This window comes from Meles meles, chromosome 19 (genome assembly GCF_922984935.1).
Source record: "Meles meles chromosome 19, mMelMel3.1 paternal haplotype, whole genome shotgun sequence".
Taxonomy (NCBI): domain Eukaryota; kingdom Metazoa; phylum Chordata; class Mammalia; order Carnivora; family Mustelidae; genus Meles; species Meles meles.
In genome coordinates, this window is record NC_060084.1 from 41,177,629 (window position 1) to 41,200,359 (window position 22,731).

General features: G+C 55.9%; 1 protein-coding gene across 2 annotated transcripts in view; it reads left to right on the forward strand.

The window, feature by feature from the left end:
* CHST8 (carbohydrate sulfotransferase 8) overlaps positions 1 to 22,510 on the forward strand; it is a 128,649-nt gene extending 106,139 nt beyond the window's left edge. For both annotated transcript variants that reach the window (XM_045988449.1, XM_045988450.1), the window contains exons 3-4: positions 20,361 to 20,398; positions 20,987 to 22,510. In XM_045988449.1, coding sequence (XP_045844405.1) covers positions 20,361 to 20,398; positions 20,987 to 22,093 — 1,145 coding nt within the window. In that variant the 3' untranslated portion in view covers positions 22,094 to 22,510. The remainder of the gene's footprint in view (positions 1 to 20,360; positions 20,399 to 20,986) is intronic.
* The last annotated feature ends 221 nt before the right edge of the window (positions 22,511 to 22,731 follow it).

A 22,731-nucleotide genomic window follows, 5' to 3' on the forward strand; every position in this document is an offset into this window, starting at 1 on the left:
CTGACATATGTGGTGTTTCCTTTCGCCACAATGTACATTTAACCAAATAAATGACTCCAGGTCACTTGGGGAAGGACCAGGGAAACCTTACTATTCACTTGCCATGATGTGATAGAGTTCTACCTCTTGGGGAACTAACCTGTCCATCAGTCATTGACTTCTGCATCTGAAAACTGGCCAAGGGATTATGCCCTGTTATTAGGACAGCTGAGCTTAGCCTCCTGATTTTCCATCCCTGATTTCTTTTAGTTTTATGTATTGGTGCATACCTTGTTGGCCACCCATCTTTCCTGCCCTTAGGGATGTCACATTCTAGTAACCATCCTCATAGCTCACTCCTGGTCGGCTTCTCTTGGCTGCCACACTGACAGAGCTGCTCACTGAGATTCATTTGTGATGGCTGAGTACTGCCATGTGGCTTCTGTTGTTTCAAGATCCTATGGTTCCCCATTGGTATCTAGAAATCCAGGTCTCTAATGGCATCTCCCACACTCAGCCCTGCCCTACAGAGGAGAGCCATGTCTGAGCTTCTCATTGATGCTGGTGCCCCTTCTACCAATGAATTCCCTATTGCTTTAGACAAGGGGGGTGCCCTCCAGGCCCTCCCACAAAACATAGTCATGTGGTCGGTCCTCCAGCCTTTCATTGATCACTCTGGCACGATCACCTCTGAGAGCCCTTTGATCTCTTCCTCCAGTGTATGCCACAACAACTCTGTCATTTCTGCTTCATTTGGTGTGGGCCATGGCCTTCTCGGTGTTTCTGAGAGCATCCTAGCAGCATGTTAGCATCATCATCTGGGGTCCTTGCCATACTGTTCAATCCTGTATCCCAGGAGAATGCTCCCATATAAATTATTCCTCCTTACCCAGCTTTATATTCTGGTGTCTTATGTAAGATCCTCAGAATCAAGTTGGGTGTGTACTTCTGGCTCCCATGAGGACCTGGTTCCTGGTTCCTTTACCTCTTTCTGAGTAGGGTCACATTCCTCTTCAAGCGCAACAATCCAGATGTCCCCATCCCATTTCTCAGGGTCCCATTCCTTCTTCATCAGGTGCCTGACATTGCCAGAAATTTACCTTCTCTGCGGCTCTGCTACTTTTACCACTAGGACCTGGAACTGTTCCCCTGGAGCAGAAGACGTGAGTTTCTTGATAGGCTGCAAAGGAGGTGATAGCCCTTTGTCCCGAAATTGCTTTTTGCCCCATATTTCTCAACCTTTTGGTACATTTTGGTACACCCCAGGGTGCTTCCTTCCATATGCCATCCTAGTTCACCCCCAGTACAAAATTTAACAGTTGCATTACTGCATCTTGCCAAGGGCTTTCTGCACTCCACCTACAGCCAGTTCTGGGGTCCTCATTGGTGGCTGGTTGCCAAGCGATTCAAGTCTAACGTTTCATCTTAGCATCTGCTTTCTCTGACCACTAGCACCAACTGTCACATTCCTGGGGATTCGACTCAGAGGAGGTGCAGGGAGTGTGTGGCAGGGGTGGGAAAAGGTCCTAGAGGATTGACACCCATGGGGAAAGGGAAAGAAGCGTAATCAGGCAGCCGGGAGAAGTCAGACTGTGACTGAGCTGGCCACTCCTGCCCAGAGGTCTGGAGCTGGGTTGTCCTGAATCAATGTAAGAGGTCTGAGATGGTTTACTCTGCATCAGGTTACGGGCAGCCTCCAGGAAGAAGATGTAGCCTTCGGTGAGGGGAACTTCACTAGCCCAGAGTTGATCTCTGCACGGAAACTGGGCTGTGAGCCGTGTCACTGCTTCCACGGCGCTCACAACACCCCGTCATCCCCCAAATTTCATCTGATTGCAGCCGTCACCTCTGGCTCCCAGCCCCCACTCATCCCATCTCCTCAGCCCCATACGACAAGGATTGCCTGAGGCTTAGTTTGGGGGCAGGGGACAGTTTTTCCAAATTGCTTTGCTTACTCCAGCATCATTGAAAGTTAACCATAGCTGATGCTATTGAATTCAGTCCTTTTTTCAGTTTGATCAAAGCTTTTTCCTTCCAGGTATTGCCATTTGGTTTTTGAGATATAAGCGTGATCTCCGCAAAACTGAAATAGCATATTTTTTTTTCCCACATAGCACTTTAGAGTTCTAAAATATGTTCACACAATTTTTTAGCGATTTAATTGAGGTATAATGTATATACAGGAGAACACATTCATGGTGAGCTTTGACAAATGTATACCATCACCCTGGTCGAGATCTACAACATTTCCCTCACCCCAGAACATTCCCTCATGCCCCTGCTCACTCATCCCCCACCCCTTTGTCCCCGTCCCCCAGGCAACCGCCGATCTTATTCTGTCGCTAGAGATTAGTTTCGCCTATTGTGGAATTTGATAAGTGAGACCCTACAGTATGTACACTGTGGTTTCTTTTTGTTCAGAGTGTTTGTCAGCCTCAACCCCATTGTCATGTGTATTGGTGGCTTGTTTCTTTTCTGTGGACAGGAGCATTCCGTTGTATGGAAATGCCATCTTTGGTTTATCTGTTCTCCGTGGGTGGGCAGTTCTTAGAGTTTCTTGTTGCGGCACACGTGGACACGGGCAGTGCTGTCCTTAGTGAAGTGCAGGCAGGAAGGGGGACCGTGCACAGCCGTGCAGCCAGGCGAGGCTGGGGCCAACAGCTACCCCACCCTCCAGCATCACTTAACAAAAGAACCCTGGGAAACAACGATCTGGCCAGATCGCTGGTGCATTTCGTCATTTCTTCCAAGGCATGTATTATTTTCTAGAAGATGCTCGAGGCATTTTCTTTGGGTGCTACTTGAAGTAGCATCCTGCCAAACAGTATTAATTCTCCTTTTTAAATTCAGGGTAATCGCGATTGAGGGCAGAACGGCAGAGTGATCGTTTTTGGCACATGCATGTCAAAAGGACAATATATCATGACATCAGACATTTTGAGAAAATTGCTTTTCCTCCCTGAATGCCAAATCATAAATAATTTCAGGTTGGGAAGCGCTCTGGTAAGTATGTGCTTGACTCCGGGGAGTGGCCTGTAAATTGTGTGAGTCCCAGAATAAAAAATGAGTGGACAGATTTGTGGGATCACTTGGAGTGTGGACCTTGGTATGAGTCCTTGTAGGACCTGCGGCGGGTGCCCCGCCCAGACCTGTTTCAAGGTGGGTGGCCCCCCTCCACCCCGCCCCGCCCCCCTCCGCCGGCCCCGCAGCCCTGCAGGCAGCTGCTGGTTCACAGCTGCGTACTTCATCGGAGGCGTGACCTCCAGTGACCCGGAGGCGCCTCAGGAAGGCGATGCCTTCCTCCTGGAGGTGGTCTACCACCAAACACATGGTGGCAAAAGTGCTTTGGACGCAAGGGACAAAGTCCTAATTGGTCGCATTCACTCCTTTCTCTGGTGTAAATACTCCCACGGTGGCCAATTCCAAGCTACCTTGCAAAGATAGCTAAGTTGCTTAGGGGTATAGGCACATGCAGATAATAATATTTCCAAAAAGAGAATGATTGGGAGCACCTGGGTGGCTCAGTTGGTTAAGCGTCTGCCTTCAGCTCAGGTGGTAACCCCGGGGTCTTGGGATCAAGTCTCGCATTGGGCTCCCTGCTCAGCGGGGAGCCTTCTCCCTCTCCCTCTGCCCCTCCACGTACTTGTGCTCACTCACACATGCTCTCTTTCTCTCCCTCAAATAAATAAAATTAAAAAAAAAAAAAGGCAAGAGAACGATTAACAGAGAATTCTGTCTAGTGGCTCTCCTGGGTCGGGGTGGGATGGGACATCTGGGAGGAGCACCGAGGGAGCCCGCGACAGGGATAAAGGTCTGTTTCTCAAACCGGGTGATGAATACCTGAGCGTTTCTGTTCTTATTCTCTGTCCTTTATGTGTCTCTTTTATGTGTATACTTTGTACTTCTTCATATGGGCATTTTACACATTACGTATCTTCTTTTGCATGAATGAAATGTTTCATGACAAAAACAATTCTAAGGAAAGCTTTGAACTTGATGTCCCCTGCGCATAGGGGCACGGCTTTTCGGTGGAGGCTGCAGAAGCAGAGTGAAGACTGTTCATAGTCCTAGACCAAGTTCACAGTCCTAAGGAGTTGCGGGGGGTGGGGGGTGGGGAGAAGTATGATCGCCGGATGGAGGTTGTCTGCTCAGAAGGGCATCAGGAGGAAGTGAATGTGGAGCCGTGGGAAGACTCCTGTGTGGCATCCCCTCCCACCAAGAGCACAGGGGAGAGCTGTCCTCAGGCCCGACGCCAAGCCTCCCCTCTACTGCCCCCAAAGCAATTCTTTGCCCCTTCAGCAAAACCTTCCTTCCCCGAGGTTCCCCTTCTGCTGGCAGTCTGGGCGGGGCTCCCAGCTGGGGAGGTGGAACTAGAGTGTGGGCCGCCCCCTCCCACCCGGTCACCCAGAGGCTCTTACTGCGTGAATACCACCAGAGGGGGGTTCCTGCCTGTGGGCCCTGTGGTTCACTGTCCTGCTGTCTGGGAGACTCAGTGGTCTTTGGGTACAAAGCCCCTGGCTGCTCATTGTAGAGATGGTGAAACCAGGGCTGCAGATAGATCTTTGGGGGGAGCTGGTGCCAGGAGGGAGGAGGGAGCCCAGCTCAGGCGACAACACCCTGGACTAAAGGCAGAGAGCAAGGAGAGTCTTAAAGAAAGAAGTCGGTCTGGAAAGCTCACATCCCACAGGTATGCACAGACGCCTGAGGGCATCCGAGAAGTTCCAGAAGCCGTCTCTGAGAAGTCCTGGGCTAAGGCGGCCGGCAGGGAGAGTCCCACCCTGAGGGGAGCACAGAGGGGAGCACACGTGGGGAGGAGGGGTGCTGAGCCCTGAGGAGAGGAGGTGGCAAAGGCAGGCCCTGTCCCTCACTTGGCAGGTCCCTGTGGGATCCCCATCTTGCCGCCACCAGCGAAAGAAAGCACCTGAGAAAATGGCAGGTGGAGAAGAGAACAGACCCTGGGGCCAAGGACTACTGGGTTCAAATCCTGGTTTATCCACGGACCAGTGTGTACCCTTGAGTAGCTTTCATGTGCCCAGTTGGGTCAACATGGCCCTGACCCCATGGGCCTCTGCAAGGGCCCAGTGCTGCAGGCTCTTTGCAGCTAGTGGGGACCTGGAATCCATGTCCTTGCTGAGGAAGACGGCTGAGGGGAGAGCCAGGCGGGCCTCTGCTCACCCCGTCCCTGGGCGGCCCCTCCGGCAACAAGCCAGCCCACCCACATCTTGCCTTGGAGGCGCTGGGGGGACTGTGGGTGGGTGCATAGCCCCGAGGCCCCAGGCTGCGGGGGGTGGGGGGGGCAGGACACACCCAGCTTTCTAGTCCAGGTTCAGACTCCCAGGAATGGGAGTGTGGCCCTTTGTAGAGGGTACGGGTTGGTGGCTCACAGAAGGGTCAAGGACATCGCAGCCATCAGGCGAGGGGCCGTGGCAGGCCATCTGGGTCTCTGAATGGTTCTTGACCTCCAACTGTTCACCAGCTGCCTTGCCGCAGTCCTGTGGGGCCTGAGGGCCTCTGTGAAGCCTAGAGCAGGGGCAAGCGGTGGCCCCAGGCCCCAGGTTCCCTGATGGGACTGAGGGACCACAGGGCTGAGAGACAGGCCATGGGAAGGATCCAGTCTCTGGGTCAGGGTGCACTGCATCAGGCCTGTCTGAGACGTGGGACTGCTCCCTGAGGAGAGGCAGAGAGGTCTGGAACCTGAGAGAGAAAGGCCCAAGAAGGGAGTGTCTGAGGGGGATGGTGGCACTTAGGAGACTGTCTTGGAGTCCGTGAGTGGGGTTCCAGGGGTCAGGGAAGGCTGGGAGAATGCATTCTTGAACAGGGGCCTGTCTGGTGTGCGGGGAGGGTCACAGCGAAACTCAGTTTTCCCAGCCATCTGCAAAATTAGACACCCTCACCAGGGGCACTGGTCCACAGCAAAGGCATGAATGGGGACAGACCCTTTCTCCTCAGGGTCTCTTGGTCGTTCCCCTCTGGGGTTATCTGGGCCTGAGGGCCCGTCCCTGAGGAGAAGCCTGAGTCAGCATCTCCCTGTGTCCTAGGCCACTCCTCTCTCCATGCCTCCTGCCCCCAGCCCCCCGGCCTCCAGCTGGGCCAGCCAGGCCCCAGAGGCTCCCCGAAGAGATCCCCACACCCCCACTGCACCAGCAGCCAGGCTCCTGAAGGCCCATCTTCTCAGTCTCCCTGTCAGGAGTTCAGAACTATTGATTCTCTTAATTGGTTGCTCATAGGAGACCAAAGGGGGAAAAAAACAAACAAACAGGCAAAGCAAAACCAAACATGCTTTGTAGTTTTCCACAAGTCTGGGCACCAAAGCCTCACGGTTCTCCCATGAGACCCCAGACACCGGGCGCCCACCCACCCAGGGAGAGGAGAGGTGGCGGTGGGCGCCAGCCACCAGCCCAAGCCCCTCAAACCGAGCCTCCTTTCCAGGACAGCTCCTGTCCCTGCGGCCTTCTAGCCATGCCAGGGAGGGCCTGAGAATTTCATTATGAGCTCAGATTATTATCAAGTACGAGGGGGAGTGAAGGGGACGTTAGAAGCTCTCCTTTTAATAATGAATCCCATTTCCTCTTGCATTTGGTTTTCTTGCAACAGATGCTGTTGCAGAAAATGGAACAAAATGGAAAAGATAAAAAGGCGAGTAATTAACTGGGCCCAAAAGCCTTCCCAGCAGATGTCAGGGACGGCGGGGCAGGGTGCCCAAGGCCCACCCACCGCACCCTCGCCTGGCACGGCTGCCCGGCGGCTGCTTTGGGGACCCATATGTTCCGAGGATTCTCGGCTTGGCTTGGTGTTGGGGAAGCATGGAGCCGCCCCCCTGCTGTTCGGTAACTGATGACCATTTTTCTCCAATTATACTGAAATTGAAGGATCCTCAGACTTAGACACCCAAGTAAAATAATTAGTGCTTAAAATGTTAATTGTGCTCAGATGTGCCTTTGCCGATGGAGGCTGTCTGCAAGGAAGCATGCAGAACGGAACCCTGTGCAGGGAGAGCCCCGCCTCTGCACCCCTGCTTGCCCCCCCACCCCCACCCAACGGGCTGGCCTCCGAGGGAACGCCAGGGTGGGCCGCCCAAGACCAAGAACCCGGTGCCCGTTCTCACGGGTGATGGCTATGTGAGGCGTGCCGTGACCACCTACCAGGCCAGCCCAGGGGTCCCCAGGCACTGATGGTTAGAACAAGGGCACATGGGGTCACGTCTGGCCTGGGCCCCTGCTCTGCCAACTGCCCAGCCAGCACTGTGGATGAAGGCAAGATAGCCAACCTCTCTGAGACTCAGTGCCCCCACGTGAATGGGGTAGGCACACAAGCCCCCTCCTCCAGGGCCCGGTGGGTTGGGGGTCAGGACAGAGTCATCCTGTTGTGGGCAGTCAGGGGTCCCATTCTGGGCAGCCTGCTGTATCCCGAGTGGAAAGGATCATCAGGGTTGCCCATGCCCACACCATCCCACCGCCTTCTCACTCACTGGGGGAGAAACCTCTCCCCGCCCCGTGGAGAGGAATTCACTCTCCCTGCTGGTGACTTGGCCCATGCGTGCACCCAGGTCCGTCCTCTGCGGAGATGACACGCCTAAGAGGCTTAGGCTCCTTTGTGCCTCGTGTCCCAAGGAAATACACTCAGATACTCCGCGTTCCGGATCCGCCACATAATAAGATTCCTTTATCTCTGGTTGTCATGGGAAGTATATATTAACTGATTAATATTAATGTGTTGGCCGATTAATATTAATATCAGAACCGATTCCTACTTCACCAGGCAGTGATGTTGATGAGCCCGGCAGAGCCCGACAGCTGTCGGGTGTTGGCAGTTTCCCCGGGGAGACGGCGGAAGTCAGTGTGCTGACCCTCTCCGCCGCGCCTTGTTACGGACACCGTCATTAGCGGTGTCTGTCAGTGCTGGCGTGAAAGTGTGTTTGGACTCCGATTGTGGCAATTAAAACCCTTGCCATCGAAGACAGCATATTTTATCATTTAAATAGCATTTTACATTCTCCTACCATATTTTCCCAGTAACATTGTTAAATTAGGTGATAAAAGGTTATTTCTTGCTTCTGAAGTTGAAATACGTTACCATTATTCCTTATCTGCCTGGAATTAGAAAGGTTTCAGTATTATACGTTCTAAAGATTTCATTATCAAAATTTGCCAGACTTTAGAAGATAAACATTTTTTTTTTTTTGGGCCCTTGTTTTAATCAAAGATGGATGGAACTCTCTTTGTCTTCTGACGCTGGAGACGGCTTCCAGCATTTGGTGGAAAGGGAAAGGGTACTCCCAGGGCTCAAGGGGGTCACTGGGGACCCTGGCTTACCTTCAGTTTGGAGCTGTCAAACTCCTGTGCCACATCCAGATCCTGGATCTGTGCCAGATCCAGGAAAACCAAAGACAGTCAGGAAAGCCTGAGTGTCTTGTCCCTCTTGCCTACAGGGAGGGACACCTTTAGCTGGTGGGGCTGGACTGGAGCCTGTCTGCGGCACACGGCTTCCCCATCCACCTCCCCTCTAGCCACCCACCTCTCCAGCCCTAGTGCTTGCCTGGCCTGTATCTCAAGTTCTGTCCTCTGGACCTCAAACTATCCATCCACCATCCACCTGTCACCCACTCACCACCCATCCGTCCATCCATCCACCCGCACACCAGCCCAGCTGCCGTCAGTGTGCCCCCCCCCCCCCAGGCCATCTCCCCATCACATCTGACATGGAAGGCCCCCCACACACACACACCCCTGCTTTCCCCACCCACACCTCCCAGTTAAATGTGCCATGAACAGGGGCTGGGGCCATATGCTTGGTAATGGCTCACTTTTCCCCCGATGCCCAGCATCCCCAAGTCACCCTGTATCATGACTTCTTAGAGGTCAAGTGACTCTGATGTGGCATTTTCAGCCATGGGCTCTTGTGCAAACATATCTCTGCCTGCAGGGGAGAAGACATGGGAGAGTAGCTGTGTTGCCCTGGGATGAATCGACCTTCCCTGAAACTTGACCCCAGGCCCACCTCTTCCCATCGTCTTTCCCAGAGCTTGGATGCCAGGGGCAAGAATTAATTTCACCAAGGAGGAAGCTCACGCTTCTTCCTCTTCTTCTTCTTCTTCTTTTTTTTTTTTTTAAGATTTTATTTATTTATTTGACAGACAGAGGTCACAAGTAGGCAGAGAGGCAGGCAGATAGAGAAAGAGGGGGAAGTAGGCTCCCTGCTGAGCAGAGAGCCCGATGCGGGGCTCGATCCCAGGACCCTGAGATCATGACCTGAGCCGAAGGCAGAGGCTTTAACCCACTGAGCCACCCAGGCGCCCGAAGCTCACGCTTCTTAACAGACTTCTGGCCAGAACAGAACTGTAGCTGGGTTGGTGGAAATGGTCCTCTTGTACAGTGGCAGTCCTCCAAATGTGTCCCCTCCCCACCCCCACCATGCTGTCTCCAGCCTCTGCACTGCCTCAGGAGGCCAGCAGGTCCCAGATGCTGGGGGCAGGGGTGAAGGGTGGGCACTGGGGAAACAGAGCTGCCCGTATCTTCCTGAACCTTGACATTGATAGCCGTGTTCCTCTGAGCTCCTCTCAGCAGGGCGAGGTCTCGGTGGAAATCTGATCCTCAGAGTGAGAAATGCAGCCCAGGGTCATCTGTCTGGAGCCAGGTGGGTCCTCATTCACCTGCAGAGCTCAGCCCTGCAGACCTGCCCATCCAGGTCTCTCCCCACCCAGGACAGGGCTGCAGACTGAAAAATGGCCTCGGCATATTCCAGAAGCTGTCCTGAGCCCAGAGGAAAGGGTTAATCCTCAGGAGAATTCCTTGCCCTGACTTCGTGCTCCTAGTCAGGGGTACAGCCGGGCAGACAGTGGTTGAGAGCTGGAAATAACGTTCCCAGGAAGTCCGCCCCCCATGCGCGGTCCTCAGCACCCAGGATAGTGCCCTTCCTGTCCATTTCCAGTGCGTCCCAAATCCCTGCCATCTCCAACCACAAATTCTCGCAAAAGCCCCAGGCATTCAAGCCTGCTGCACCGTGTTCACGCCGCCCGCCGCCCGCACCCCCATGTGTCCTGTGCCCTCCCTGCCCCATGCGGGCCGTTACGCAGCACCCCTCGCTCTGCAACCACCTGCCCAACAAACAGAAAACAAGCTCGCCGCCATTGTAAGCATCCCCAGCGTGATTTACGGCCATCCTCACAATATTTTGTTTGGAGCTGTGAACCTCCAGACATAAATCAAGTCATTAGAAGGAATGACGTTTAATCCCGCAGAAGATGCCTCGGTGGGCTGAGCAGCCCTTGCCCAGCGAGTGAATCATTCATTCTAGAGAGGACGGCCCGGTACACACCTCTATGGCCAGCTCCTCGTCTGCACCGCACAAGGGCATGGCAAGCCGGAGGCACACGCCGGGCTGCTTTTGTTTCTTGGAACAGCATATTCATGACCGCGAAGAGATGCCCCAAACACATGCCTGGGAATCCAGACAGGAGTCTTAATTCTGCAGGAGAAGCACGCAGCCTGGTGGGGCCGTCTTTGTGCCTGTGACGGCTCGCGTCGTCCTGAGAGCTGCCGCCGGTGGGACTTCAAAGGAAGCAGGGAAACAGCTCAGAACTGTCTTCAGCTCTCCTCGCACAGAGACCCCCGCCACCTTGGAGCATCCATTACGGAGGACCATATTTTATATGCGAGACCGGAGGGTCTAATTTCCAGAAGACACCTGCTGAGCTTGAAGGGGGAGGTTCGGGCACCTCAGACAGTGCCTTCCGAGAACCGCGCACCCCCACCCCGCCCTGGCAAACAGCATCGGGCTCCCAGCAGGAAGATGGTGCCTCTCACAGTTAAGGAGTCACCCCCAAAATGCTGGGGAGGGGAGGAGACCGAGGGTCTTGGCTGAAGGATCGCCTTAAAGACTTGGGCAAATTCTCAGTGCACATGACAATTGTGAAAATTCTGGATGACATTTCCAGGGTTTAGTTCTACTTAATATTCCTGTGCTCAGAGCTAACGAGGGTGTTGTTACGCGGCGTTATGTCGGCTGCGTGTGTTTCAAGGATGCTGGCAGTTGCAGTGCTGGGATGCACGGCTCGTTTCTGGACAGCGTTGGCCCACACTATTCTGTCTCCAGCCCAGAGCTCCTCACCGCAAGCCTTACCCAAGTCTTGTGCCTCTGGGTCCACGTGGCCCAGTTCAGGGCTGGGTCTTGTCCTCTGTCGGCCTCTCTGTCCCCCCAGACCGCCCTCTGACAGCATGTGGGGGCACAGACATTTTCTTGCCCTCCCCCTTCCACCCTGACTCACCGAGCCCCGCAGCCCTCCCTCCCTTTCTCCTCTTGTGCTGCCTGAACTCAGGTGCCCTATCCTTCACCTGCAATATATTGTAAGAACCCTCCCCAGTTTTGCCCTTTCTTTGGGACCTCCCCTTTTCTTGGCCATTCCCCACTTGCCCCCAGAAGGATCTCTGCGTACACAAGGCCCCCTCTGCCCGGGGGCCTGGATGCACAGATCTGAGAGTCTTCGCAAGCGTGTGTAATGCGGGTGTAGAGCCCAGCCCAGCCCGCTGTGGTGCGACAGTCAGAGGAGAGGGTGTCTGCTCCCCGGGATGGCCTGTGGTCAGTGTGGCCATCTGCTGTCCAGAACCCAGGACACCAGGCTGGGCAGAGCCAAGAGCTGGCCAGCCAGAACGGAGAGGAGGTGGGTGTTGGCTAGATGTCCAGGGACGGTGGTGTCCCCACAGTCAGCAGCCACCAACGCCAAGACGAATGCTGTGCTCCAGGCCTTACCCCTCAGGGAAGCTGGCCAGACGCTTCCTGAGGTGCTGCTGGCCCAGTCTTCGGCGGGACCTACCTTGACGTTCAAGGGGGCAGGAAGTCCCCTCTCCTCTCCGATGTGGATTGCAGCTACCTGGACCCGTGGCAGGGCCACCCTCCCATTGCACGGTGCTCCAAGCACCTCCGGGCTTCCCCTTGCAAACACAGGCTCCGTTCTGCTCAGAGCATGCGGGATGCTCCCTGAAATGCCGTTGCCGTTCAGAGATCTGTATGGCACAGGAGGAGAGCCTGGGGCTGCGGCTCCGGTGTATGGAGCTCGCATCAGGCTGGGGGCTTGCTGCCCAGTCTCGGGGCCCCTCTGGATACAATCCGTGGACAGTGGTGACCACCCATACGCAGCCTCTGGGGACTCTTCCGAGAATTGGTGCCTCTATACCTGAGCCCCGGCGCAGCTCCTTTGCAGCCCTACTTCTAGGAGCCTGACTCCCCCATGGATGGGGGCTGGAGGGCTCCCTGCGGACAGAGGGCTCTGGCCGCAGGAACGGAGCTGCCGGGGAGTGGTGTGCTTCAAGGAAGCATCGGCTAGAACAGATTCACTTCTGTGGCTCTCAGAGTATCGAAAGCAGCAGCTGTGACAGGTCTGGCCGCCACAGGGCAGCTCGGTAATTGACGCTGCAGCCGGAAAGACACATCCTGAAGCCAGCTAGAGCCTGACCGATCATTATCTTGGGCCTGGGCCGCAGCAGTCAGGAGGCTGCCCCTGTGGGCAGGGAGAGGCTCCCTGTGGGCTCTGGACAAAAGCAGATTCAGGCAGACTCTCCTGGGCCTGCAGTGGAGGCTGCTGGGGATGGGCTGTTGGGGATGGGCTGCCACAGGCCTGCTTCCCTCCACTGAGAAGGGCTGGTCCTCCCTTCGGTGGGCCCTGGACAGCCACGGGCTGTGGACCGTGCTTCTGCACACACATACATCTGCCCTAGCTCATCCCCTCCTCCCCATCTTCCATCTGACCTCTGGACGTCTACACTCAGAGACCCAACAGCATCTCAGACTCAGTGAGGATCAGCTCCCCTTCCTAGGAAACGGCACCAGCGTCCCGATGCTCACGCTCGAAACCCAAATCTCCCTTATTCTGCTCCTAGTGGTGACCCAGTGGTGTGCAGGAACGGGCTGTTACCAGCCCATGAGGACCCAACCCCGTTTCCCATCAGTAGCCTGAAATCTGCCCGGGAGGAAGTGTTTACACTGCAGGAATCAGCCAACACTGCAAATGAGCCCCTCCCCAGCATCCCGAGAGCCGATGTTAACATCCAGCAGCGCATCACCCCATTTATTCTTTCTGAAATTGTCTTCACATCTTCCTCCGCATTTCCCCATCAGCCCCTGGGTCCCGGCCTCAGACGTCTCCTCCCCAGACGGTGGCAGCCACCACTGACCGACCGACCGGCCTTTCTGTTTCCGTCTTCAGCTCTTCATCTCAGGATGGTCCTTAAATTCAAAATAGCTCCCAGCTCCAAAAAGCCTTTGTAGACTTTCTTTGGGCCTAGGAGATAAGATTGGGTGTCTTTGCCAGGCCCAGAGGACCCCTAGTTTGCTGTTCCCGCCACCCTCAGTGGTCCCATCATTTCTGGACACCTTCAGCCTCTATATCCCTTCATCCCATAAAGCCACCAAATCCTGCCAGGAATGCCCTCATTACCCTCAGGTGCCAACTAACGGTCCCTACCTTAAGGAGACCTCCCCTGGTGCCCTGGGCTTGCTGACGTCCCTACCCCACGTGGACTGTCATTCACCCCATTGCTGCCATTTCCCTGCGAGACTATAAGCTCCATGAGGGCAGAGGCCCCGACGGTCCCATTCATTGCCAAGACACTGTCACCAGTGTGTAAGCCACTGCCGGCCACACACACAGGTGTTCCATTGGTGGAGCGAAAGGACAAATGGCGTTGGCCAGCACCACTGAGTTCTACCTCCTGGTCTTGCTGCCTACACATTGCAGGGGCGGCAGAAATGGCCGCCAGGGGGCACTGTGCCTTCACTGGCCAGCATCGCGGACTTGCTTCTTTGTCATCTGCAGCAGTGTTCCTGGGCTCCTGGTAATCCTTCCACGCTCATGTGTGTTGAAAGAACACATGAAGGGAGGAGAGGCATGACCTGCTCTAAGCCACATGCCATGAGCTCTCAGAAGCTGGATACAGATGTGAACGTACACCTCCCCACCCCCAGCCCACCACGTCCCGTGGCAGGACACAGGCACAGAGAAGCCGGGTATGCGTGGTGTACCACGTCGGTTCCATGTGACCTGCACACGTGGGGGTGCAGTGCAGTGCAGTGGAGGAAACCCCCCTGCCCCCGCCCCCGGCCCAGAACATGGTAGGAATCACCCCAGGCTCTGACAGGAGAGCTTTGGAGCAGGAGCTGGGGACCCTTGTGTCTAGGCAGGCATGCTGCGGAGGTGGGGGAAAGCGCAGGTACAGCTCAACCCCCAAGTGATGGACAGATGGGGGGTGTGGAGCAGCAGGACAGCTGCTGGGTTTGCAGACTGGCTCACCCGCTGGCTGGTTGACTGACAGGCAGCTCCAGCGCTCCTCTCTGACAGCTGCAAGGGATTTCACAGCCAAGGCTGAGCTGACAGGGAACTACCCAGTTGAATCGTGGATCCTAATCACGGAGGCGAGGGAATGGAATCGCTAAACAAAACAAGTGGTGGTCAGAGCCGTCAGGAGCCCATCAGGCCGAGACGGGAAGATTCCCTCTTTCCTCCTCCACAGACAGGCCCCAGAGTCCCTGCGCTGGTGCTGGAGCTGGGCTCGGGAAAATGGGCTCGGAAAAACTCAGCTGTTACAAAAGGTGACCCGGTGATGGGAATGCCAGGAGCCCCCAGCTTCCCTCCCATGAGCTCTCTCTGTGCCAAGCACCGTGCTCGTTTATGGACCTGCAAGATGGGCATTTTTATCCCATTTTACAGATGAGGGAACTAAGGTTCACTGAAGTCGAGGGATTTGTCCAAGGTCACACAGCTGTGCTCTTGCTCTTGTTTCTTGTAAAATATGTGACCCCTTGTTAAAAGCTATTACTCGGAGTCTCCAGGCGAAGGGAGGGCACGCCCTTGCTCTGGTCTAGCCCAAAGGTCAGGGGTTACTGTGTCACCCCACCATGAGTTTGGTTGTGTCCGAGCCTACCCGCAGAGGCTGAGGCAGGAGGAGGGGGCCTGTGGCTTGCCCAGCTACCTCCTGCCTCTGCCCGAGGCCCACACTTTGGCCACAGAGCTGCCGGGAACCCTGTCTCCCTGCCCTGGGCCTGGGCCAGCAGAGGTGGGCACCGCTGGGACTGAGGCTGGTCTCCAGGCCATGCACGAGCCCGAGCAGAGAATTTAATGAGTTGGATTTTCCTGTGATCACAAGTGAGAATTTAAGACCCTTCGGTGAGGCTCCTTCCATCTGAATTCTGTGCCTGGAGTCCAGGCTGCCCGCTAATTGCTGAGTGTGTTTAAACTTCAGTTTTGCATCTCATCTGCATAAATTAACAAGCTTCCCAGAGGAAGGGAGCAGCTCACAATGAGGCATCAGAGGCCGATGTCGGGGTAGGGGGTGCCCCTCAAAAGGGCAGAGCCTGAGCTGCTGGTGGGAGTAGAGCCAGAGCTGGTGTGGCCCCAGGGAGGCCACAGGCCCCATCCTAGTGCCCCACAGATGGCAATGGGTGGCAGCCAGTTGGGTGCATCGTAGATCTGACCTCACTGCCTGGGTGGGAGTAGACAGACCCCTCAGCCCGGGCAGCTCCTTCCACAACTTGCATGAGCTGATTCTTTAAAAGAAATTCTCCCCTCCCCCTGTACATGGATCCTAGTCATGGAGGACTAATTGAGCCCCTCCTTCGGAGCCCTTCCATGCTTCCTGTGGAGTGGGGCCTGGATGTTCCCTCAGGGCTTCCTACCCTGACTGCAGTGAGCAGCACACTCTCCCTGGCTGCATTTCTCCTGCCCGCATCCAAGCTTCCCAGCTTACGGCCCCCCAGCACTGTGTGAGGACCTGTACGCCACCTCGCCGTGCGGGCTGCCCCCTGGCACACACCTGAGGCTCAGGAGCTGCTGCTTTCTAAGGAGGAAGTGACGCAGCAGAGCAGGGCAAGACTGCTCACCAAATGCACCTGCCAAGGAATCTGGGCCGGGACCCAAGTCAGACTCTGTATCTCACACATGCCAGACACCAAGATGCAGTGGGGGCCTTGTTTCCAGTGTCTTCCTTGGCTCAGGCCAGCCTGAAAGCCCTGGAACTTTCCTGGCCTGATGGACAGCATAAGAGGACATGTGGTGAGACAGCCCCAATGGTTGTGGCCACACAGGCTCAGCCACTAGAAGATCCAGGACATGGAAAAGGAGCCAAAGAAAGGCGGTTGGGGGTAGCTCTGGAGATCAGGGACCACGGGTTGAAACTCTGCACAGAACAGGGACTGTGAACTCACACCCATGTCCCATGGCCCATGCTGGTGCCTTCTGTTCTCTCCCACCTCTTTCTCTTTGCAGGTCCGACTCCTTCAGGACAGCCCTGCCTGCCCCCAGGCTGCGGCGTTCAGAGCAGCAGGACCCTCTCACCATGATCAGGGCCTGGGGTTGGGATCTGGGCAGTTGGAGTAACAGTCACATTCCTCAAATATGGTCAACCAAGGGCTCATGTGGCAACTTCCCGCCCTTTCTGGGAACTTGGGTCCTGTTTCGGCCTGTGTCAGTGTCACTGGTCTACACAGCCTGACCTTCAGTGGGTCCTGACAGCAGAGATTGGGGCTTTTGAATTAAACCCAGCAGTTCTCTCTCCTGTAACTTGGGAGAAGAGTAGGCAGCATCCCTCTCCCCAACAGCCCATGTGCCTACAAAGCCTGTTTGGTGACTCTGTCCCAGACCCAGGCTGCACAGCCTAATTATAAGAAACTGGCCACACAGGGGTGCCTGGGAGGCTGGCGTTTGAACATCTATTTTGGCTCAGGTCATGATCTCAGGGTCCTGGGATGGATACCAGAGTTAGGCTCCATGCTTAGTGGAGAGTCTGCTTCCTCGTCTCCCTCTGCCCCTCCCCCTGCTTGTACTCTCACTCTCTCTTTCTCTCTCTCTCAAATGAATAGATAAAAATCTCAAAAAGGAAAAAAAAGGTGATATGTCAGTTTTCCATCTTTATAAGGAAGGAAGGGAAAAGATAAGAGAATCTGGCCACATACACCATCATCAGCCTTTGCCTCCCCTTGGCAGGTAACCAGTAAGCTTTTCAGCCCAACAGTCTGAAGAAAACCCCGAGCCAGAGAAGAGTTCACAGTCTGGAGCCCACTTGGCAGTCCCAAGAAGTCACGCTTTGTTTATTCTCACCAGCGCTCACTCCTATCATACAGCATGTGTTTCAACCACTCTGCAAATATCTGTCCAGAACGAGAAAGCGGTTGTCTTTTTCTTACTGTGCAGGGGAAGGAGCTCTCTCACAGATTGTTAACGTGATGTTGAAAGGAGAAGACAGGTAGCTCAGACCCTGAATGTGGAGCATGGACATGACGGACCTTGGGCTTCCCCTGTCGCAGGGTGGGGGTGAGGGAGACAGCGGAGGCGTGTGGTGGCGTGGGTGCCATCGGATGGAAAAGGAGGCTGGGGCTTGTGGATTATGTTGTTCAGCAAGCCCACTGTTTCTGTCTAGATTGCAAGTTTATTTGAGGGCTTGGGAGGGGATGGTGGTGGTTATATTGAAGCCAAGTTCTCCCTGCCCCCATGGTACTTTCGTGGGTGCAGCTGAGGCAGCATCCTTAACTGCCCTCCACCCCTCGCTTCCCCCCGCCCCCCACCCCGCACCGTAGGCCACGGAGCTGTCCAGAGTGCTGAAGTGCAGTCCATTGTGGGATACCCAGACCCCGTCCTCAAGACACCCAAGGCTGCTCACCTTCACTTGCTCAGAACTAGGCGTGGTCTTTGCTTTGGCTTTTATCCAAGCCATGCATGGAAGATTATCTTCTTCCACAGAAAAAGTAGGGACAGTGGGCCCATGGCAAGGAGGGGAGCCTGTTACATTTCCTTCATTAACTTTCTGTCTTTATTCCAAAATGTCATACGGTTTAGGGTCAGTCTTTGCCAAATGGACGATAATAAATTTAAGGTCGAGAATGTACAGCTTGTGGCACATTCGGCCTCCACCTAAGGCCCGTTGTTGGGTTTTCCACAAGACAGTTTTTTTCTTTTCAAAGGGGGCAATAGCAGCCAGCTTGGCTTTATTGGGTTAAAGTGGCCACGAGGTCAGAGATGCCCCCAAGCCTGGGTTCGGTCTAGGAGGATGTTCTCTCCGGCCTTCAAGTGGGCTAACCTGGAAAACCCCTTGGGGCTCAACATCCTTCTGCCCAGGCTGCACAGATAAAATGGGACAGGTCCCACGGCCCACCACCCTCCAGGCTGTGAGGACAGTGCCAGCGGGAGGTCACAGCTGTAGGGCCTGACATCTCCATAAACACATCCTCCTCCAGCTCCACCGGCTGGCAGGGTGCTTTCTGTGAGTGGCTCCTGAGTCCCACTCTTGGCCAAATCTGGCATGACTCATTTGCTCCCGAAAAGGGATGTAAATAAGCGCCAGCATACCTTGACAAGTTGACAGGATTGACAAGCAGAGTAAATTCCTGTATCGGAGACTCTGAAGAGCAGAGGTGGTTTAGCAGAGGCAGCTGCCGTCACCAGAAGAAAATAATTAAGGAAACCCAGCAGCGTGGAGGAGACCTGAGTATGCAGCCCGTCCCTTCTGCTGAAGGGACCTGTGATCACTGGCTGCAGGAGGAAACCCTCACGTGCCAGAAAGAAATGGGCTCAAGAAGCCCATGCAGGGGTGAGGCAGGGCAGAGGAGGGGTGGCCAGCAGGAGGGAAGTAGGCTCTGGGCTCAGAGGGGGACTCTGATGAGGTGCTCAATTCTAAGAGACTCTTGTCTTGGAACCAATTACCCACTGCTTGCACCCAGTACCCGGAGGGGTGCAGCTGGTTCTACATGGAGCTTCCCTTTGGCCTCCATGGAAGAGTCTGGAAGCCTTGTTTCAGAGTTGCTCCATATGTACACATATATTGCCCGCAAGCTTGGGAATGCCCAGGAAGATATGTACACTCTGTCCTCTGCCACACCCCTGTTCCCAATCCAAACGGATCCAAGGAAAGTATTGCAACAGAAGAAGGAGGCAATGGGCCCAAGTTCCACCTTTGTTTCAATTTTGGAACTCGGAGAAGTTCCCAGGAGGCTCAGGGAATGTAGGCTTTCCATTCCAGGGGTGACCTTGCATCCCCCCTCGTAGCTGGTGAGTGAAGGAGATGTAGAGGCACATCCTCAGACTGACCAGCATGAGGCCAGGGTCACGGCAATGGCAGAACCAACCTGTAAAACAACCTTGTGGAGAACTTGGTGGAGTCCCTGGGTCAGGGACTGGATGTTCTCTCACCAGCTGGGTTCTGGCCACTGGACCTATGCCAGGTACACAGAGACAGCAGGAGACATGCTGGGCCGCCAGAACATCTCACACAGCCCAGGAACATCTAGAACTCGGTCAGGTGTGCCGCGTCATGCCAGCTGGAAGTTCAAGCCTTCTCTTCCTTAAAGGGTAGCGGGTGCTAATTGCGACTGTGGTTTTTGACAAAGCCTCAGAGTAGAAGCAGCCATGTATATGGCACAAGAGCAGGGAGAGCCCCTGGTGCCTCAGTGGCCAGGAGGGATGGGGGAGGAAGGCCAAGACTCCTAAATAGGTCCCCCCAAAGGAAATCGTCTTGTTTTCCTAGGACCTCCCCCAAAACAAAGTATGAAGCAGAATCCTTCCCTCCCAGTGGGGGTTCACTTCCCCAGAGCTTGTTATCCTGGGTGACTTCAGCCCCAACCTAGTGAAAGGGCCTCCTTGGGGAAAGAGGGAATGTTGTGGAGTGTGGTCAGCAATGCGCTGATCTGTCTCCTCTCCTCTCCAGTGACAAGTGCTTGCCGGACAGTCACTCTGTGCCTGGGCTCTGCTCAGCCCTTTGCAGGAGACCAGGGTGAGCAGGAGATGGTCAGCTCACACCAGAGTCCCGTGGCCAGCTGAGCTGGCCAAAATCTCAAAGTAGGTGCTTAGGTTAGGGGAATTCCCAGAGCAAGTGGGGAGGCCCCAGTCCAAGGGAAGGCGTGCGTTCCACTCCCAGGCCTGTGTGTGCAAAGGTATGGGTGTTATTGTGTCATATTCTGAGTACAGAAAGCTCACATTGACCAGAGCAAGGGCTGAGCCAGTGGAGCAGAGAGAGAGGAGGGGCAGAGCTTTCAGAGGGTCCTTTCCCTGTGACTTAATGACAGTGAGGTTGCATGGGGGCAAGGCCCAGTGCTGTGGGTTTCCTGGCTATTCCATTGAGCAGGTGGCCAGCTTTCGAGACCTTCCAGGTCACATCGGGAGGCGAGACACTGAGAAGGCACCATCAGCTGGGAGCCAGTGGGGCTACATCTCGCTGCACCCTCATTTTCCATTTGGGTAGGGGGGTGGAGGGGCACTCACACGGAGCCGTGCACCCCTGAGTTGCTTTTTCATGGAGCCCACGCCAAGTGCCCTCCAACTTGGGGGCCCAACTGTCAAGGGCCCATGAGCAGGTCCTTGGGAGCCACACGTTACTTCTGCTAATACTGTCCTCTCTGCTTTTCAGGAATAAAGTTCAGCATCAGGCCACAGCAGCCCTACAACGTGAGTTCTGAGAATCCGATAAATCCGAGCACCGGCAGCCTGGGGCGAGTTGGGGGGTCGTGGGGTGGGCAGGGAAGAAAATCCAGAGCTCATGTCAAATCCATTCTTGGAAAGAAAAACGTGCCCGGTCCTTCCCAGGAGCCTTGGGAACAAAGCCCAGGGCTTTGGACCCATGAATTTCCCCTTTCTGTTAGCTGGCGGCTTTGGACTTGTGTTAATAGAAGCAGTAAATCTGAGCCGGCCTCCTCCCGCCACCAGCCCCCTGCCCGTTCGCCTCGCCCGGCTCTGAGAGGTTCCTGGGAGGCCTGCGCCATCTCGTGGCTTAAAAGACACTTGCATCTCCGGCCTCAAGACCGTGGCCAGCCAGGGGTGAGGCCTTCAGAGACTGGACGTGGGCTCAGGCCAGAGGGGTCCCATCCCGCAGACTCAGCTGGTCTCCTCCCTCACCTTGAAAAAAAAAAAAAAAAGACTCAGACCACAGAGGGGGCAGAAACCCCAACCATAGTGAGGGTCTGACCTGTGTGACGCTCAGTGTCCTGCTGGTAAGTGGCCCGTCCACGCTGATAACCATTTCTCTTATTGTCCCAGGACGCCCCACCAGGCAGTGCCCAGGATGGTGACTCGAAGGCACCGACGGAGAAGGTCCCCGGAGACTTGTCCAGCTGGGCCCCAAGGGACTTCCACCTGCTCGTGCCAGACCGGCCTCAAGCCCACCTAAACGCGGGGGCCCGGCCCCGGCCCCGGCAGCGCCGCCGGCGGCTGCTTATCAAGAAAATGCCCCCTGCGGCAGCCGTCCCAGCCAACGGCTCAGTGGGCGCGTTCCCGTGGCCGGCACCCTGGGCCCCCGACGGCCACTGGGTCACCCTGCACCGCAGCCAGCAGGAGCGCAAGCGGGTGATGCGGGAGGCGTGTGCCAAGTATCGGGCCAGCAGCAGCCGCCGGGCGGTCACCCCCCGCCACGTGTCCCGCATCTTCGTGGAGGACCGCCACCGCGTGCTGTACTGCGAGGTGCCCAAGGCGGGCTGCTCCAACTGGAAGAGGGTGCTCATGGTGCTGGCGGGGCTGGCCTCGTCCACCGCCAACATCCCGCACGACACTGTCCACTACGGCGGCGCCCTCAAGCGGCTGGACACCTTCGATCGCCAGGGTATCCTTCACCGCCTCAGCACCTACACCAAGATGCTCTTCGTCCGCGAGCCCTTCGAGAGGCTGGTCTCTGCCTTCCGCGACAAGTTCGAGCACCCCAATAGTTACTACCACCCCGTGTTCGGCAAGGCCATCCTGGCCCGGTACCGGGCCAACGCGTCCCGGGAGGCGCTGCGGACGGGCTCTGGCGTGCGCTTCCCCGAGTTCGTCCAGTACCTGCTGGACGTGCACCGGCCCGTGGGCATGGACATCCACTGGGACCACGTCAGCCGGCTGTGCAGCCCCTGCCTCATCGACTACGACTTCGTGGGCAAGTTCGAGAGCATGGAGGACGACGCCAACTTCTTCCTGAGCCTCATCCAGGCGCCGCGGAACCTGACCTTCCCCCGGTTCAAAGACCGGCACTCGCAGGAGGCCCGGACCACGGCGCAGATCGCCCGCCAGTACTTCACCCAGCTCTCAGCCCTGCAGCGGCAGCGCACCTACGACTTCTACTACATGGACTACCTGGTTTTCAACTACTCCAAGCCCTTTGCGGACCTGTACTGACGCGCAGGGCCACTGGTGGCAGGCAGTCCTGCCCCACGCGCCCGTGCGCGCTCCCACACCTGTCCGCGCTCGGAGCAGCCGTGACTGCTCGGTGCCGCTGGCCCTACGTGGGGGACAGAGGCCCGGGCCTTGGAGGGGAGCCTCTGGCCCCTGTCCTATCCCCACTTCCTCACTCCTCCGCTGAGGAAGACGCCCGGGGGTTGAGCAGGACCCCAGGAGTCCCAGCTGCATACACCCAGCTCAGCAAAGAGTCAGGATGGCCGGGGAAGTCTGAGGCCCGGAAGACGAGGGCCCCAGCGGTGAGGGACTTCCTGCGGTCCCTTAGCCATTGCCTTGTACCAAACCACATGGTTTGCAGCTTTTCTATGAGCCAGGAGGGAGGTTCCCTCGGAAAGAGATTCCAAATAAAGCACATGGTTTCCAGAGTAGAGGTGTCTACACTTGGTGTTGGTATGGGAACACATGGCCCCTTCCCCGGGCTCTGGTGGCTCTTTCTCCCTCCCTAGGGGCCTGAGCCAGGCGACTGCGGGTCCTGCTGAGGGAAAGGAGGCGGGAAGAGTAGAGAATCTGAGGCTCCCATTTAAGGTACCTGGGGCCTCTGGTCTCAGTTCCGGCTCATTTATTCTGAAAGGAGACGC